Source organism: Patagioenas fasciata, chromosome 12 (assembly GCF_037038585.1).
Source record: "Patagioenas fasciata isolate bPatFas1 chromosome 12, bPatFas1.hap1, whole genome shotgun sequence".
Taxonomy (NCBI): Eukaryota; Metazoa; Chordata; class Aves; order Columbiformes; family Columbidae; genus Patagioenas; species Patagioenas fasciata.
Window position 1 is genome coordinate 13,285,517 of NC_092531.1, and position 17,410 is coordinate 13,302,926.

Sequence of the window (17,410 nt, forward strand, 5' to 3'; positions counted from 1 at the left end):
TTCTGCCTACACTTCTGTATTCTAGAAAGTTGTTTTTCTCTGGAGGGCACCTGTGCCTCCACACCCAGAGCCACGCAGAGCTGCTCTGCCCAAGGGCCAAGCTCTGCCCAGGAAGCGCCGAACAGCCGGGAACAGAGAACACGGATGGACATCTCCAGAGCAAAGCCAAGGGGAGCAGGTACATCTGTGCCTGAAAACGGGAACTCTCAGATGGCTCAAAAAGCAAAAAAAAAGATTGCAATGGGTACAAAGCACGGAGATATTAAAGTTCCAATGTTATGGTGGGAGAGCAGCATGGTGGAGAGAAACACAGTGAGGGCGAGGAAGGGGCTGAAGCAGCAGCAGGCCGGGGGCTGCGGCCATCGCCTCCTTGGAGGGAAAACAGCAAAGTGAATGCTAAACAAAGGCCTCCCCGAGGGAAAACAGCCCAACACCATCCTCCAGCTCACACCTTGGTGTCTGTCCTGGGAGTGAGACCCCCCGACACTGAGCTTAACACCCCTGGCTGGGGCTGCCCGAGCCAGAGTAAGGGCAAAGGGAAGGAAAAGCGCCTGGGGAGCTCCAAGGAATCAAAAACTTGAAAGAAAAAGCAGGGGCAGGACAGAGCTGGCTATCACAGAGGAGCAATGAGCTGTCGGAGAAGTGACCAGCACATGGAGCACAGACAAGAGCCAGCACCACCGCCGAGAAACAGGAAATTTAAATTTAGAGGCCAGTGGCAAGCGCTCTTCCTCCTCAGCTCTGCCTGGCCTTCCTTCCCTCCTCTTCCTCGCTGGGTCCCCCACAGCCATGGCAGGATGGGGGCTCCAGGGGCAGAGCCTGGCTTTCCCAGCCCACGGTGCCGCTGGCCAGTCCCAGCTATGCCAGGAGCAAATCCAGCCGTGCCATGGCTGCGGGACACAGCCCCACCACGCAGGGAAGGGTGTTAAAGGCTGGACAGCGAGCAGCGAGACCGAACGGTTTCATTTCTGCACCATTTGTGGCCTCAGCCTGCAATGCCCACGAAATTCCCCTTTTGAACCGCAACAGCTCCCGTGCTGCCTGACAAAGCGTGTCTGGGTGTTCAGCGCCCAGGCAGAAACACAGCTCCACATACACAAGATGTGGAAGTAAAACAATGAACACGTCCACCAGCTGCTTCCTTCTTAAAATACGTTCTTCCCCAAACCGACGTGCTGAGATAAAGCCTTTAAAGGACTGACGGATATTTCCTCCTCAGTGAAAACCCTTTTGTCTGTCACTTGCTGGCTGCTCTGTGGATACTCAGGGTTTACGTGCAGGAGGGACATGGGCTGTTTGTGGGGGCACAGGCACCCGCAGAACACACGGAACAGCAAAGGAGACAGCAGTGGAAAGTGTTCAGTGGGGCCATTTTAGGCCATTTTCAGGCCAGAGTTGTGTTTGGCATCAATAACTCATCCCCAGGCCCCCTCAGCCCCTGCTCTGCAGGTGGGTTTCGGTGCTGCCCCCTCCAGCACCTGCTGCTTTCTCAAAACCGTGGGGGTTCCTCTTAGTCAGTGCTGTCCAACAAAACATGTCTGCTTGCACATCTGTCCTCACCAGCATGTTTCACAGCTCCTGTGTTACACCCCCAACACATCAGGACCTCCATTCCTGTGGCCCCAACCTGCCACTGCCCCTGGGGGTTTGTCAGACCCTTCCCTGCGCCCTTCGGCTGAAAACTCAGTGGTGGCATTTCCAGGTGCACCATCCCTCCTGCTTCACTAAGGAAGCAGCGTCCCACCCATCGGCAATTCCAGCCGCAGCTGCATCCCAAAGCTCTTCACCTGAACTGCTGGCAGCCACGCTCAGGTCTGATTTGGGGTTGATTCAGTCAATTTTTAGCCTTGTAAGGTGAAGAACAGTTACAAACTTTCTTCCTTTGTAGGCTACTGCTGAGCTACTCCCACAAAATGTCACAGTCACTGCACTGTGCTTCCCCTTCCCTCCTCTGAGCCACCCCTGGAAAGCAAGCGTCCCTTTTCGGGTGAATCAGGACTTCCCTCATTTCTCCCTCCCCACACAGCTGTGTGTTCTGAGCCACCCAGGGACGGTGGAGACACCGGTGGGTGCTCCTCACCGCACCGGCTGCTGCTCCAGGACCTCCCCAAGCCCCGGGCAGCCCTGGGAATGGTGCCCCATCCTCCATGCCCTCCCCAAGCCCCGGGCAGCCCTGGGAATGGTGCCCCATCCTTCATGCCCTCCCCACCGTGGACCGGCACAGCTCTGCGTGCTGATGGGACTGCGCTTCATGCCGCAGGTCCTGCCAGCTCGGGATTGCTCCTGTCTGAGACCCCCGGTCCTGTTCCCCATCTCATCCCATAGATCTGCACAAACCCAGTGTAACATTGTCAGCCCTCCAGCCTTGAGGTGAACACTGACTTTTTCAAACTAAAAATAACGTGTCTTGTTTGTTTTTGGTTTTGTTGTTGTTGTTGTTGGTTGGTTGGGGGTTTTTTTGTTTATTTTTTTGTTTATTTTTTTTAAATTAATTTGTACAACCCTGATGCCCCTCAAGCCCCCAGGCTGCACGGCCCCCGGTGCTCCACAGCACCCATTCCCTCTTTTTTACCTCAGGAATAACTCCTACAAAGTTTCAAATGAAGTTTCTACAAGTTTTTCCTTGCCCTACACAAAAGAGCAATCCGGACACTGCCTGTCTCCCTGATTTTCTCTGATGTGAAATTAGAAGTGGCCTGAGAAGGAAGGAAGGAAGAAAGGAAGGAAGGGTGGGAGACGAGGCTTTTCTTCCAACTTGGGAACATTCACAGTGATCCAGGAGATCTGGCATCTGAAAAACAAGAAGCCTTCCTCCCCAGGTCACTTCTTTGCTAAAAAAAACTTTGATACTTTGCAGGGAACATTGTACAAATGTTCAGAGAAATAGGAGGACAGCAAGAGCACAAGGGCATTATGAAAGCTGCAGACTTTACAAAGAGCTTTTTAGGCAGGATGATTACCTGTTTCTTCGAGTTATTTTCATTAGAAGTACTTCATGGTGCTCGAGATGGACAGCTGAGAGTAAAGACCGCCACCAGGAAAACTTAAAATCATGTTTCCCCCATCCCTTAATTTAAAGTTTGGGAAGGAAACTGCCTGACACGCCCACTGTCTCAGTGGGACAGATCCCTGCTCCTGCACCCAAACAAGGGCCAAGCAAAGTGGCAGTCAACGAGTTTTGCAGATACAGAAGCCTCTCCACATTCAACCCAGTGAGAGAACCTTCCCAACCCACCCCGGGCAGCTCACTCCACTGCCCTGCACTGGCCAGGGACATCGGGCTTCAGGGAAAACTGGGGCGCTGAGCTGGTCCCTCTCCCAACACAGATGCCACCGCGATGTCCTGCTGCTGGTCAGGACTAGGGGAGGAGGAGAGCTGTGCCCAGGGCTGGGCGAGGAAAACGTGGGATAGGGACAATGGGAGAAAGCTCATTGCTGGATCACAGTCCTCTGCCCCCAAGGTCAGGCCCTGCGGGAAGGCTCAGAGAGCTCAGCAGGGACCGTGGCTCATCCCGAGGGCTCCAGGCCACAAGGGCCAGGACAAAGGACAGGAACATGGTGCTCCCAGCACTTCACAGCAACGTTCTGCCAGGTAAACCTGCCCCGTGTCCGCAGCCAGCATGTCCCGAGCAGGGATCAGGGCCGATCCGTGTGCTCCCATGGCAGGCAGGGGCTCTGCAGGCCAGGGACAGGAGCTGCGCTCCCACCTGCCAGACCTCGCCGTTTCACTGGAGCACATGGGTCAAGGGAAACCAAAATCTGCCCTGGGCAGCGCAGGGAAAGGGGAGCAACTGTAACAAAACTGGCAGGAACCCCTCGCTCCTGACCCTTGGGGACAGTGTCACTGCTCTGCCATGGCTCTGGGTTGGACACCACTGACACAACCTGCTCAGCTGATGGTAACAAAACCGTGAGCAAGTAGATGCTGAATTGGAGCATTCTCCTTAACAAAGCCTGAATGTAAAATAAACGTAAGGAGTGTAGGCAACACTCTCACTCACTGGATTTATGCTGGCACATTCTTTGCGGTACAAAACTACCGTTTTGCCTATTCCTTAACATTTCCAGCTTTACAGTAGAGCAGGATGACATTTGTGCTCATCCCTCTCTACACTGTTTCCTAAACTGCTTATAAATGAAAAACCTTCTTTGCATTGTGGTCCAACAAAACCAACTCAAACCACTTTCTAAGAGATTAAACCTAACACTGCCAACGTCAAATGAACAAGAGAAGACACATTCCTCAGGTACCATGGAAGATGTGCCCACTCCCTCCATCGCAGGTATCCACATCTGATCCCCAGAGTCACCTCCCAAGTTTAGGCTGAGAATGGTGTGCAGCACAGCTCAAGTTACTGTGATCTAATTTCCCATTTTATAGGGCTATAATGTGATCACTGTTCAAGGAGGGCATTAATGGAAGCCAGCAGGAGAGCAGCTTGGCCCTGCCAGGGCGTTACCTGGGCCGTGCTCATGGTCGCTCTTGGGAGGAGGATGTCCCTGACCCCATGGTGGGGACGATGTCACCCAGGGGTGTGAACAGGATGTCTTGCCATCCTGCTGCTGAAACAGTGTTTGCTGCCATAGCTGCATCCCCCAGTCACCCATCAGGACTCGGTCACCCCCAGGAGCTCCAAAGGGGACACTGGCATGAGTGTCCCTATTGCCACTCCCTTGAAATTGTGGCCCGGGGTCTCCCTCCAACCTGAGACACATTCGTACCAAGGCTGCGGCCAGTCTGGTCAGCCTGCACAAATCAGACTGAAACCATGTTTGCTGGAACTGCTGAATATTCAGCTTCATGAGGCTGGTTTGAATCTGCAATGGGAGAAGCCACGGAGCCCAGTCTGGCAGCCCAGCGCAGTTTGGGTGCAGACCTGGAGGGAGGGTGGGCTCCAGGATGCCACCCTTCATCACTCCCCCTCCTCTGCCCACACAGGCTGCTTACAAAGAAACTACTAATGATTGACTAATTAATTAATTATAACTAATTTAACCACTGCATCCTGTTGATTAACAGGGAGCTATCAAAGGGCTGTACAAACAAGGATGAGCTGCTGTCCCTAGCAGGGGAGCAGGAGACAAAGCAGACCCTGGCCTGACTCCCAAACCGAGATCCTCCCGTGGAGCCATCGTGGGTTCCTGACACCAGGAGGTCGGGGGCACCTCTGTGACAGAAAGCGCGACGTCGGACCGGATAGCCTAGGCCCCACAAAGTCACCCACCCCGTTCATTTCAGCCCTCCCGTGGCCCTTTCCCTCTGTCGCTGTAAATCCGGACTTGCACACCCGGGACAGCCACCGCCAGGCCGCTGCCGAGCGCCCGCAAACTGTCCCCAAACTTCGGGTGCGGCCCGTGGGGGACCCCCGGCTTTCGCCCCCGTCCCGGTCCTGTCCCAGCCCCCGCGACCGCTCCGGGGAAAGGATACGCCGGGTGCGGGCAACCCCGGAGGCTGCTCGGCAACCGCTCCGATCCCCAGCCCGCCCCCTCCCCTCCGGCCATCCCACCCCCGGGCGTTCCCTTCGCGGACCCCCCGCCCTGCCACCCCCCGGAGCCCCCACGCCGCCCGGCCCGAGGGTGCCGCTCCCTCCCGCAACAGGTACCGACCCCGGGGCCGGGCCGGGCCGCCCTCCCCGCAACTTCACCGGCCCCGCCATGGCGGAGAAAGTTTGCGAGCGGCCACGGGGAAACTTGTCGGCAGGGAATGGGGGGAGACGGCCCCACGTGCGGAGCGGGCACTGCCGCCCCCGGGCCCCCCCGCCCCCCCCGCCTCCCGCCGCCATCGCTCCCGTCTCCGTCGCGAGGGGAAGGTGGAAGGGAAAGAGGAGACGGCGGCGCACCGGTAACTCCCGGCTGCGGCCCGGCGGGTCCCCTCGGTGGAGGAGGTGAGGGGCGAGTGGGAGCCCGGCGGTGGGGACTCACCGTGCGCTCCCGCGGCGGCTCCGCAGGGCGCGGGGCGGCGGCGGCTCCGGGCCCGGCGCTGGGTGCGCAGGAAGGAAGAAGGAGGGAATGAGGCAGGGCTGACGTGAAGGGATGCAAAACAGCTCCTCCTAACTCGGCCGCCCTTTATCTCCCCGCCGTGCCCCCGCGTCCCCCCCACCAAGTTTCCCGAGCACTGAAATCCCCCCCGCCCCGTCCTTTCCAGCTCGCTCATCCCCCGGAGCCGGGTCCGCCCTCAGTACCGCGGAACAAAGCTGCGGGGCGCGGCTTGTCTGATGGTAGCAGGGATGGGGGTGTCTGATGGGGAACCCCCTTCGCTGTGCGGGGCCGGTGCGTGGTCAGGCTGGGTGGTTGCGGTCAGCCCAACCCTGCACCAGCCCCATGCAGCATCTCCTCCATGGTGACCATCCAGGACCCCCGATCTCAGGGTTTATTTTATGCTGAGGATGACTATCCCTTCTTTTTGGGGGAGTTTACCCCATAGAGGGGTGCTCAGGGGGGTGACACAGAGCCCCAAGGAGCCGTGGCCACAAGGTGGGTGATGGGACCCCATGTTCCCTGTTGGCTGCTGGGCATTGCTGCCCTCCCCAGAAACCTCATGGGAGTCATGTTAAACCAGCTGGTGGCACAGCCCCCCTTCCCCAAAAAGAAAGGGACGAGCAGAATTTGGGAAGATCCAGGGATCTGAAGGCCTTGTGGTGGGGAGATGCTGTTTAACCCCTCAGGGAAGCTACAACCAGCAGGGAAGGCCAAGGTCCTGCAGGGGCTGGCAGGATGGGGCTGTGGTGGCAGAAGGTGGCAGGTCCCCAAATGGGACAAGGGCCAGAACATGGTGTGGTCAGGGGAGCGGTTGGCAACTGCCAAGTCTCTCTTGGCTGCAGACAGGGGAAGGAGCTCTTGCCCCGTCAAGAGGAGGATGAGGGTCTGCTCCTCATGGAGGTGTTTGAGATTCAGCTGCTGCATCAGGAGGTTCCCACCACTGTGGAAGCCGGTGGAGCTGGGCACACCAGTCACCGCAGTTTGTCTGAAACGTAGTCCTTTGTCTGGCAGACACACTTCTCCTTTCCAGGGGTTGTGTTCTTGGGTGAAAATGGATCTCGCACCGTTCCAGCTGCAGGTGCTTGTGGCCTCCTGTGCCCATTGCATGCTGGCAGCTGGGCCACAGCCCCAGCACCTCTGACATCTCCTGCTGCCCCGGCCAGGGCCTGGCTGGGGGAACCTTCACCCAAACCAGCCTTTCTTTACCCACCTTGCAGCCCGGGTGCTGTGCTGGGCACCTGTGCAAAGACCTGCTGATGCTCCAGGATCAGGAAGGGACAGTTACTCCAGTTCCCGTGGGTGCCCCGGGTGTTCCAGGGCCGCTGGGGGGCCGGGGCCAGGGGAAGCATGTGGAGCAGACCCGACCGCCCACTGCAGCCAATCAGAATGAGGAGACACGAGGCTGCAGCCTTCTCAGCCAATCAGCGCCGCGGGCCAGGAGCACCCACAGCGCCTTGCAGCAGAGGATCAGAAAGCGTGTACAGGTCTCAGCCAATCAGAGGTGGCAGAGGTGACACCCAGAGAATCTCTGTCCCGGATTGGAGACCGAGCCAATCGCTGTCCCGGATTGAACACCCAGCCAATCGCTGTTTCTGATTGGAAGCCCAGCCAATTGCTGTCCCCAATTTGAAGCCCAGCCAATTGCTGTCCTTGATTGGACACCCCGCTAATCGCTGTACCGGATTGGAGGCTGACCCAATCCTTGCCCCAGATGGGAGACCGAGCTGGTCACTGTCCTGGATTGCAGATGGAGCCAATCGCCGCCCTGGATTGGAGGCTGAGCCAATCCCTGCCCTGGATTGGAAACTGAGCCAGTCACTGTCCTGGATTGGGGGCCAAGCCAATCCCTGCCCTAGATTGGAGGCCGAGCCAATCCCTGCTCCGGATTGTACACTCATGGATCCCCTCATCCCCTGATGTACGTGGGTCCTGGCTCTGGGTCCCCCCCAGCTCAACAGAGGCCCCACCCTGGTGTCCCTTGTCCTTTGCAGTGTCGCTGCAGCAGGAGGCCATGTGGAGTGCAGCTCACTAGCTGCCTGATGAGGTGGGACCTGGGAGCTCAGGGGCTGGAGCACAAGTGTGCTGGGGGACAGCTGAGGGACCTGGGGGGTTCAGGCTGGAGAACAGGAGTTGAGGGGAGACCTGATCTCTGAACTACCTGAAAGGAGCTTGGAGCCACGGGGGGGTCAGGCTCTGCTCCCCAGGAATAAGCAGCGAGTGGGGCTGAGGCTGCAGGGGGGGTAGCCAGAGCCTCAGAACGGCCCTACTGGTGCCGGGGGCAGCAGCCCCGCCAGAGCAGGCTCTGCTCCAGCCTCACTGCAGGCCCTGCCGGTGGCCTTTAAGCCCGCACAAGAGCCTCTGCCGATACAGGTGGTGGCGCTTTAAGAGAGGGCGTGGCCTGCCGCTGAGCGGCTCCGCTCTCCCGCGCGCACGCCCTCGCGCTCCGCCGCGGTGTGGCACCGTGCGGCTGCCGTCGCTCTGGGGCTGGAGCTCCCCCTGGCGGCGCAGGGGGGCAAGGGCGCGGTGGCGGAGCCGGAGCCGGAGGGGGTGTCGGCAGCGCGTTGCGGGCAGGACCAGCAGCAGGGACAGCGGCAGCCCGGCTCCAGACCTGCCTGTGTCCTGCCCCGTTGCGGGCCGCGAGGAACGTCTGCCGCATCTCCTGTCTGCCACGGTGGCTGTCGCTGTCCCGGAGAGCGCGGCACAGGCCCCGGTGCAGCAGCCCGGCCCCGGGAGCTCCGGGCCTTGGCGGTGGGAGAGCGGCTGCGTCCGCGCCCGGACACCGCCCGAGGGCGGCTCTGAACGTGCCCCTTCCCCCGGTCCCGAGCCCCGGCGCTGCGCGTTGGCTTCTGCCGGGTCCCGGCTGCTCCGGGCCGCACGGTTTCCCGGCGCTGCCGCCCGGGCTCAGCCCACCGGGCCCCGGGGGCCGCCCCGAGCACCGCCCGCCGCCGCGTTTCCGGGGCAGGCGAGGGGTTTCCTGCGCGGAGGCTGCGGCAGTGGCGGCCCCGGTTGTGCCCCCGGCCTGGCCCGCCGCCGGGATGATCAACGCCATCCTGGTGTTTAACAACCACGGGAAGCCGCGGCTCGTCCGCTTCTACCAGCACCTGGTGCGGGCCGGGGCTGTGGGGCGGGGCCGGTGGGGAGCGGGGAGCCCCGTCCCGGTCCCTCGGGGTGTCCCGTGGCCGGGTTAATCCCCGCGGCTGTGCCCTGGTGCTGGGGACCGGTGCTGCCAGCGCACGGTGTCCCTCGGGGCAGTGCAGACAGCAGCGGCCCTGGGCCCATGGGTGCCTGCTCTTGCCCCCCGGCAGGCGGAGGAGGTCCAGCAGCAGATCATTCGAGAGACCTTCCACCTGGTGCTGAAGCGGGACGACCACATCTGCAACTTCCTGGAGTGCGGCAGGTAACCCCTGCCCTCCCATCGGCGTCCGTGTGGGGCTGTGCCATTGTCCCCCACGGGGCTGTCTCCTTGTCCCTCCACAGCTCTTCATCTCTCCCTGTGTCTCCACAGCCTGTTTGGTGGCTCGGACTACAAGCTGATATATCGGCACTACGCCACACTGTATTTCGTGTTCTGTGTGGACTCCTCAGAGAGTGAGCTGGGCATCCTGGACCTCATCCAGGTGGGTCTGTGCGGGGGTTCCTGCCTGGGGACGACCGCTCGCTCAGCCCTGTGCTGCTGGGGAGGCACCATCCCCCAAAGCGCAGTCCTTGCTGGGTGACCCAGCCCCAAGCCTTTGGGGTGCATGTTGTGTCTGTGGCATCTCTGTACTGGCTCTTCTGACAGTGACTGAGGAGCGGTTCGGGGCTGTGATGGGGAGCGGGAGCTGTCTGCGCGTTAGCCGATGCACAGCTCCTCCACCTGGAAGGAGCAAGGGAAGTCAATCTGAATTAATGTCTTTAAAAAACAGAATTACAGAGTCATTTAGGTTGGAAAAGACCCTTAAGATTACCGAGTACAACTGTTAATCATGGAACCGTAGGACACCAGGTGGGAAGGGGCCTCATCTAGTCCAGCCTTCCTTGGCACAAGCCTGGTCTAGGCCAAGCTGGCCCAGCCCCCTGCCCAGCTGAGTCCTAAAGTATCTCATGTTGGAGAGCCCACAGCTTCCCTGGGGGTATTATTCCAATGGCTGATTGTTCTTGTTGTGAACAATTTTGCTTTTGTGTCCAGTTGGAGCTTCCCCAGCAGTAACTTGTACCATCACCCCTCGTCTTTTCCATGTGACTCCTTGTACAAAGGGAGTCTCCAGCTTCTTTGTAGCCACCCTTGAAATACCGAACATGGTGCTGAGGTCTCCTGTCTCAAGGCTGAACAAGCCCAGGTCTCTCAGACTTTCCTCACATTGCGGCTGCCCCATCATTGGATCATCTCTGTGACCCTTCCCTGTTTCCTCTTCAGCCCATCCACATCTGTTTTGCACAGCAGGGACCAAAACCTAGCACAAAATTCCAGCTGTGGCCTGACAAACACTGAGCAGAGTGGGATAATGCCCTTTCTCTGTGGATGCCGTTGCTGCTGCAGCCCAGTTTCCCCTTGGCCTTTCCCACAGCAGCAGCACCCTGGTTGCTCGTGGAGCTGCTTGTCCCCCAGGTCCCTTCCCCAGAGCTGCCCAGATCCCAGCCTATGCTGCACTCCTGGGTTGTGTTTTCCCAGGTGGAGGACCTTGCATGTGTCCTTGCTGAACTTCACAAGATTCTTATCACCTGCTCTTCCAGTCTGTCTGGTCCTTCCTGCAGGTTTGCTGTTCAGGTGGGGTGTCTGTCCCTTCTGACATGCCCACCTCCCTGCTCAGTTTGGTGTCATCTGCAAACAAAGTGTTAATCTAGCACTGCCAAGGCCATCACTAAACTGTGTCCTTAAGAGCCTCATCTCTGCGTGGGTTCAACCCCTCCAGGGATGGTGACTCCACCACTGCCCTGGGCAGCCTGTTCCAATGCCCGACAGACCTTCAGGGAAGAAATTGTTCCCCAGATCCAACCTCAACCTCCCCTGGCACAACTTGAGGCCATTGCTTCTGGTCCTGGCTCTTGTTCCTGGGGAGCAGAGCCGGACCCCCCTGGCTCCAAGCTCCTTTCAGGCAGTTCAGAGATCAGAAGGTCTCCCCTCAGCTCCTGTTCTCCAGCTGAACCCCCTAGGTCCCTCAGCCGCTCCCATCACACTTGTGCTCCAGCCCCTCACCAGCTCTGTTCTCTTCTCTCAACTCACTCCAGCACCTCAAGAGCTTTCTTGGTGTGAAGGGCCCAAAACTACAAGTGCATTTTAAAAATTGTTTTCAAAAAAATTGTGTTGAAAATGGTGTTAAAAATTGTGGATTTGTGATGGGACCTTTGGTAAATCCAGCTGACAGTCAGTGTTCAAGAAGAGACCGGACAACACCCTCAGACACATAGTGTAAATTTTGGGGTTGTCACATGCAGGGAGAGGGGTTGGACTCAATCATCCTTGTGGTTTCATTCCAACCTAGGACATTCTGTGAGTGTCAGCACAGAGCTGGCAGGAGCCGCCTGCCCTGCTCAGTCACCTGCTCTGTGCTCACACCATTCCTGAAACTTGGCCCCTTTCAGGCTGTTCGGTCAGCCCTGCCCAGGACATGGTGACCAGCCGTTGTCCCCGCATTGCAGTGGATCAGGACACCCACACCCGGGATTTCCCCCAGAAATGTTTGGGTGCCATGGGTCTGCCAGTGTGTGCCCTGGGAACATCCCTGCCTGGAGGGAGCTGGGGTTGCTGAGCAGGTTTTGTCCCCTCTGGTGTCACAGCCCGGGTCACAGTGGGTGGTTGAGGCTGCAGGTTTCTGTGCCTGTGGGGCTGTGTGGGAAGCATCTCACCATGGTCTCCTGCACTGACCTTCCCTCCTGCACCCCAGGTGTTCGTGGAGACGCTGGACAAGTGTTTTGAGAATGTCTGCGAGCTGGACCTCATCTTCCACATGGACAAGGTGGGTTGTGGGCTCTGTGTGCTGCTCAGGCCAGCACCACTGTCCCCTGCGCTCTGCTCTCCACAGCCTGTGCGCCTCGAGCTCAGGAGCTTTTCAGAGGGGCGGTTGGTGTGTTCATGGTCACTTTTTGGGGAGGGGATGGAGTCCTGGGCAGGGACGTTGTCAGTGTGGGGTCTTCTCAAGCTGCTCAGTCCTGTCCCCAGGAGGTGTGATGCTGGGCTCTGTGACGTCCCTCCATGAGGACTCTGGCTCCAGCACCCGCTGCTCACTCCATTGCTGCGGGGGGCTGCTCTCAGCCATGGCACAGTGACGGGGTGGGCTGGTGGCTGCCACCAATGCTGGGTGACCGTGCGGCTGAGTGACAGGGATCCGTGCTGGGGCTCTCCAGCTGGTGCAGTGGAGCCAAGTGGGCTGTGGTGCTATGTCAGGCGTTTGCCTCTCTGTGCCCTGGGACCTCTTGGGAGTCCTGGGGACGTTTCACTAGAGCTGCAGGAAAAAAGAGGAACAATGGCAGTGTTTGGAACACAAATTGTTTAGTAAACTACAGTTTGAGCCACAGCCTTTAATGCTTCCTCTTTAGCTGGACAGAGTTTCTGGGTGGAAATTCCTCTTTGATCATCTCCTAGATGGGGTGAAGATAGCCAGGACTGAGCTTGGAGAAAGGAGAGACTCAGCTGACTTGTGCTGCTTAAGTGCTGGACTTGTGTTGCTGTTGATAAGGGTTTTCTTGCTTTGTTGAAGACAAAGCATGCCAACAAAAAGAGGAATGGGAAAACATAAGGCTGCAAAATGTTCCCTTGCGGTTGGCAATTCCAACTTATGAACTCTGGCAGAAAAATGCAGTTAGCAAATCTTCTTAGAAGGTGATCTGGATCAGCTGGATGTACCAGCAACTGCCTAAGTAACAATTTGATTTCATAATTTACCTGGTGGTAAACTTTCAGAAACGTTACAACTGATTATCTCATCAACAAAGCATTCTTATCAAAGTGGGCAAAAGGAGAGGCAGGAGGAAGTCGAAGGAAGAAGAACCTGTGGGGAGCGCAGTGGCAGCCGCTCAGGTCACATCTGGACCAGGAGATGCTCTCAGCTACTGGTTCTGTGGTGTGACCGTGATCCCTGCAGCCCCCAGGCAGGGGAGGTCCCCGTGTCACTGGTGGGTTTGCCAGCAGCAGCGGGGTTGCCCCGGCTCTGAGCTCTCCTGTCAGTTGAGGGGTTCAGTGGGCTTGGAGCCGGGAGGGGTTCCGGCCGGGGAGCCCCTGGGCTCGGGTACCCCGAGCCTCTCTGGTGGGTTTGCTTCCCATCCTGCGCTCCTGCTGCTTCCCGTCCTTGACTTCAGTCCTTGGCCACTATCAGCTGGTCCTTCCCTCTCTCTTTCCGTGTTTGCCGTGTATTTATTCCCCAGATGTGCTCATGTTGGATGACTGTGCTCCCACGAGCTGGGCTGTGTTGTGGGGGGTGCTGCAACCCCCAGGGTGTCCTGCTGTCCCTGGGGTGTCTTGTTGTCCCCATTCTGTCCCCTTGCTGCCAGGGCAGGGCTGTCTGTGCCGCAATGCTCCTGTGGGGCTCTGCCCCAGGACTCGGCTGTGCCGCGGGCCGAGCTGAGCATGGTGCTGCCCCCGCACTGGCACAGCGACTGCAGTGCTGGGGACCTCCCGAGGAGAACAGGAGGAACGAGGCCAAGGTCAGCGGGAGGTGGGAGTTTGCCAAGCGGACACTCTGGCTGTGAACACCCTGACCCCAGCGGGCTCTGGCTGGGATTTGGGTGCAGCCTTGTCTGGGTCCTGGGATTTTCTGTTCTTGCCTTAAGATGCACCTTGTGCTTGTGTGCAGCACAGAGTCCATGAAGTCGGAGCTGCTGGGGGTTTTGGGTCCCTGCTCCTGCTGCGAGCAGCTGGATGGGGCTGTCGAGTCTGTGGTTCTCAGGCATTAGTGACACCAGTGCTGTCAGGCTGTCAGCTGTGGAAGAGCTGCTGGGATCCCTCTTTCACAAGGGGAGGCTGGAGCCAGGAGGGCTCAGAGGAGGCTCTTGCAGCCCCTGCTTGTGCTTTGTATCTCAGAGAACGTTGAGTTCTGCTGGGCAGCTGCAAGGTCCCAGAGAGGACATGGTCCATTCGGGAAGTGCTGTGTTTCTTTTTGCAAAACAAAGCTTGCTTGGGATTTCTGCCTTCTTGGTCTTGGTCCAACTTGGGCTGAAGCCAGATCTTGAAGGAAGAATGTTTCCTGCAGCCTAGATACTCCCCTGGTGTGAGAGCTGTGGCTGGTGTGGTGTCCAGGGCTGCACTGGGGACACTGGTGACAGCAGTTCCAGCACTGTGGGGTGCCAGGACGGTGCTGCATCCCCATGTGGTGCTGGTCCCGCACACGCTGCTGCTGTCAGAGCAGGACGGGACCGAGGAGCCCTGTGGGATGTCATGGTCACCCTACACACAAAGCTGGGTTTCCAGCACGTTCTCTGGCGTGCTTTATTTTTCACAGCATTGCCCTGGCAGCGTTTCCCACAGCGTTTACAAGTTCAACGTGCCCTCATGAGGCCATAAAACAATATAATAACTTAACCATCTTCTAGTAACAGCCTATTTCACAGAAGTAACCAGAAACCCATAAACGCATTATCTGTGCAGGACGGTTGCAGGGAGCTGCTGACACTGCAGGAGCTGGTGCTGGGCGGCAGGGCCGGGGGTGCTGCACAGCCTGGCACAGGGCTGCCCTTGTTTTACTGCTTTGCAAACCATGACTGGCCCTTCCTGTGCCACGCTGGGGGTGTCGCTTCCCCTGGCTAAGGCTGCAGGAGGGAGCAGCTCGCTGCGCCATGTCAGCCCCAGACCCCAGCAGGCTCTCAGCAGTTCGGTGCTTCTTGTGTGTGTGTCGCAGTCCTGTCTTCCCTGAGAGAAAGTGAAGAAGTTGGGCTGAGTGGAGGTGTCGAGGTGGCCCGGCTAGGCTGAGCCAGCAGTGTGTGTGACCTGGGCTCTCTGGGGGCTGCACGGTGGCTCTGGCAGGTGACATTTGCCCTGGCCCCACTGGCTGGTGCCCTCTAGAGCAGAGGTACAAGCAGTAACTGGGGTTGCTGGATCCCCACACTGAGGACTGTGGCCTCCCGCTGCCAGGGCTGGTGGGCTGAGGTGGAGATGGGCTTGGATTTTGGGTCTTTTGGGGAAATTCCAGCCCCGAGGCGGTTCCCCAGCTGCTGTGCGGTGAACGGGGCTGGGTTCATGGGTTCACCGCTCCTGTTCCCTAGCAGGTCCACCACATCCTGCAGGAGGTGGTGATTGGCGGGATGGTGCTGGAGACCAACATGAATGAGATCGTGGCGCAGGTGGAAGCGCAGAGCAAGCTGGAGAAGGCGGAGGTGAGTGGCAATGCCGCAGCTGTCCCCACAGAGGCCTGGGTTCTCCGGGGTGCCGTGTCTAGGGTGTCCCCAATCTCTGTTTGAGTCCTTCGGGAGGGGGCTGGGGATGTTTTGGGAGCATAGGGAGCAGCCCGAGCATGGAAATAGCTGTTCCATCAAGGTTAATAACCCGAAGCATGGAAAGGTTTATTGCCCCTGTTTGTGCTGCTGTGAAGATGGAGCAGGGACACACCACGGTGTCCCCGACACTCCCTGTCCTGCTATTGATAGGCTGGGTCCATCAGCGGGCTGGGAGGGGTGTGGGAGCTGCTCCCCTGAGCTGTGCGGGGGAACACAGCCGGGGGCTCGGGAGGCAGAGCAGCCCAGGGCAGGCTCGGTTCAGGGATGCTCCTGCGGCAAAGCGTGGGGCTGAGCTGGGAGCAGGGGTGCTGCGGGGTGGGGGGCCGGGGTCTCTGGTCACTGTCCCTCCTGTTGGCAGGGAGGCCTCTCGGCTGCTCCTTCCCGTGCCGTGTCAGCTGTGAAGAACATCAACCTGCCTGAGATCCCCCGCAACATCAACATTGGAGACATCAACATCAAAGTGCCCAACCTGTCGCAGTTCATGTGAACATCCCGCAGTGGGGGCTGCCCTCGCCTGCTGGCCATGGCCGGGGCTGGCTGGGGCTAAGCGCTGGGCTCTGCGGGGCTCCCTGGCCAGGCCTTTGTCCCTGCGGCACACGGTGGGTCTGGGGTCCTGGAGGGGCCGGGCTGGCTGCAGCAGTGGGGAGGGCAACAGGGCTCAGTGGGAGCGCGGTGGTGCTGCCCGCCTAGCCATCCCCTTGGGCCTGGGCTCTGTTCTGGTGTCCCCACAACACGGGTGGCCTTTTGTCCCCCCCTCCCCCTGGGTGTGCAGCCTCTCCCCTCGCTGTGGGGGGAAGAGCCACGTCCTGCCTCTCCCAGCACTTCTTGGAATGTGGAAATGCACCTGTAGCTGGTGGCTCTCGTCGGAGCAGTGGCTTGTCCTCTCCTCAGCCTCCCGGGGCTGGGCTGTCCCGTGCCCGCGTCCCTGCGCCTGCCCCGGCTCTGGCACCCCAGGCTGGGGTGGGGACCCACGAGGCTGGGGCTGCTCGTGCGAGCTGCTGCGAGCTCAGAGCCAGGCAGGGACCAGGCTGGTGGGTCCCTATGTCCTAATAAACCATCGTCTGAACCTGTGTCTGCTGTGGGTGCTGCTGGCCTGGCCCTGGGGGGAGCATTGGGAGGGGCTGGGGGACACTGCACAGTGGGGGGTCTCGGCTGGTGAGGCTGGAGCCCAGGCTGCTTCATAGGGGTGGGAAATGGAGAGGTCCTGCAGCTGCTCAGTGTGGGCTCTGGGGCAGGTCCCTACCTGCACTCTGGCCTCCCCAGGCAGGCAGGAGGGAGCATGATGGCCCCACTTGGGCTGTGATTAGCAATGTCAACTGCTCTGGGCCTTTCAGGGCAGGGTCACCAGTCTGCAACCTGCGGGTGCCCACTGTCCCCCTGCCAGCTCTCCTGCATTCCTGCCACTGAGCATCCCTTCTCTGTGCTCACGGCAGCTGTGTATGGCATGGCAACGCATGTGGGGGTTGTGGGGCTGGGGTCCCCAAAGCCCTGGGGGCAGGGGGCAGGTCCTGGAGGGGTCTGAGTGAGCATGGTGACGGGATGGCCAGACACTGAGGTCCCTGCGCTGTGGGGCTCCTTGAGCTGTTGCCCTGGGCTCCACCACGGCTCCATCTGGCCACCAACCTTGGAACCCCCTCCCCTCCTTCCCTCCAGCTGCACTCTGAGGCTCTGCCTCCCCTTCCCCTGGCAGGGAAACCGTGACTCTGCCTGGAAGGAATTTTCCTGCTGTCTCCCCTCCCTGCAGCTTAACCCTTCTGCAGCTGGCCATGAGCCATGACCAGCGGTTGGCGGAGGTCAAGCAGCTGGGCAACCTGCTGCTGCTTCTCTGCCAGCCACCTCCTCCTCCTGGCTGCCAGAGCAGTGCGGTGGGGCAGCACGTGAGCGGTGCCCTGGGTCTGTCCTGGGCTGGGACGCAGAGTCTGGCAGGTGCTGAGATGGTCAGAGGGGAAAACTCTGGCTTGCCCCACAGTGAGGAGTGTGGCGTGGTGCCAGTGTCCTGCTCTGCTGCATCCGGGAACACGGGGGT

The 17,410-nt window shown here is 59.4% G+C and overlaps 2 protein-coding genes across 7 annotated transcripts in view; one reads left to right on the top strand and one right to left on the bottom strand.

Annotated features, from left to right (window-relative positions):
• Positions 1-6,081, bottom strand: part of ZNF710 (zinc finger protein 710) — a 22,705-nt gene extending 16,624 nt beyond the window's left edge. For all 3 annotated transcript variants that reach the window (XM_065847305.2, XM_071813909.1, XM_071813908.1), the window contains exon 1: positions 5,923-6,081. The gene's annotated coding sequence lies outside the window, so the exon portion shown is untranslated. The remainder of the gene's footprint in view (positions 1-5,922) is intronic.
• AP3S2 (adaptor related protein complex 3 subunit sigma 2) lies at positions 5,690-16,450 on the top strand. 4 transcript variants are annotated; one of them, XM_071813910.1, is made up of 6 exons: positions 5,690-5,842; positions 9,285-9,376; positions 9,485-9,596; positions 11,844-11,915; positions 15,154-15,264; positions 15,743-16,450. In XM_071813910.1, the coding sequence occupies exons 1-6, from the start codon at positions 5,705-5,707 to the stop codon at positions 15,869-15,871; spliced, it is 654 nt and encodes a 217-aa protein (XP_071670011.1). In that variant the 5' UTR covers positions 5,690-5,704; the 3' UTR covers positions 15,872-16,450. The 4 variants fall into 4 exon arrangements, with proteins under 4 accessions (XP_071670011.1, XP_071670012.1, XP_065703381.1 ...); XM_071813911.1 differs by having other exon boundaries at positions 15,157-15,264; XM_065847309.2 differs by lacking the exon at positions 5,690-5,842 and adding an exon at positions 8,493-9,083.
• The last annotated feature ends 960 nt before the right edge of the window (positions 16,451-17,410 follow it).

What these genes read in the sequence shown, in the direction of transcription:
- AP3S2 (XM_071813910.1), top strand. Translation starts at nt 5,705, where the DNA reads ATGGGGGGAGACGGCCCCACGTGCGGAGCGGGCACTGCCGCCCCCGGG. An exon ending in TCATCTTCCACATGGACAAG is followed by an intron (nt 11,916 to 15,153) that starts GTGGGTTGTGGG and finishes CCTGTTCCCTAG; the next exon opens with CAGGTCCACCACATCCTGCA. An exon ending in GCAAGCTGGAGAAGGCGGAG is followed by an intron (nt 15,265 to 15,742) that starts GTGAGTGGCAAT and finishes TCCTGTTGGCAG; the next exon opens with GGAGGCCTCTCGGCTGCTCC.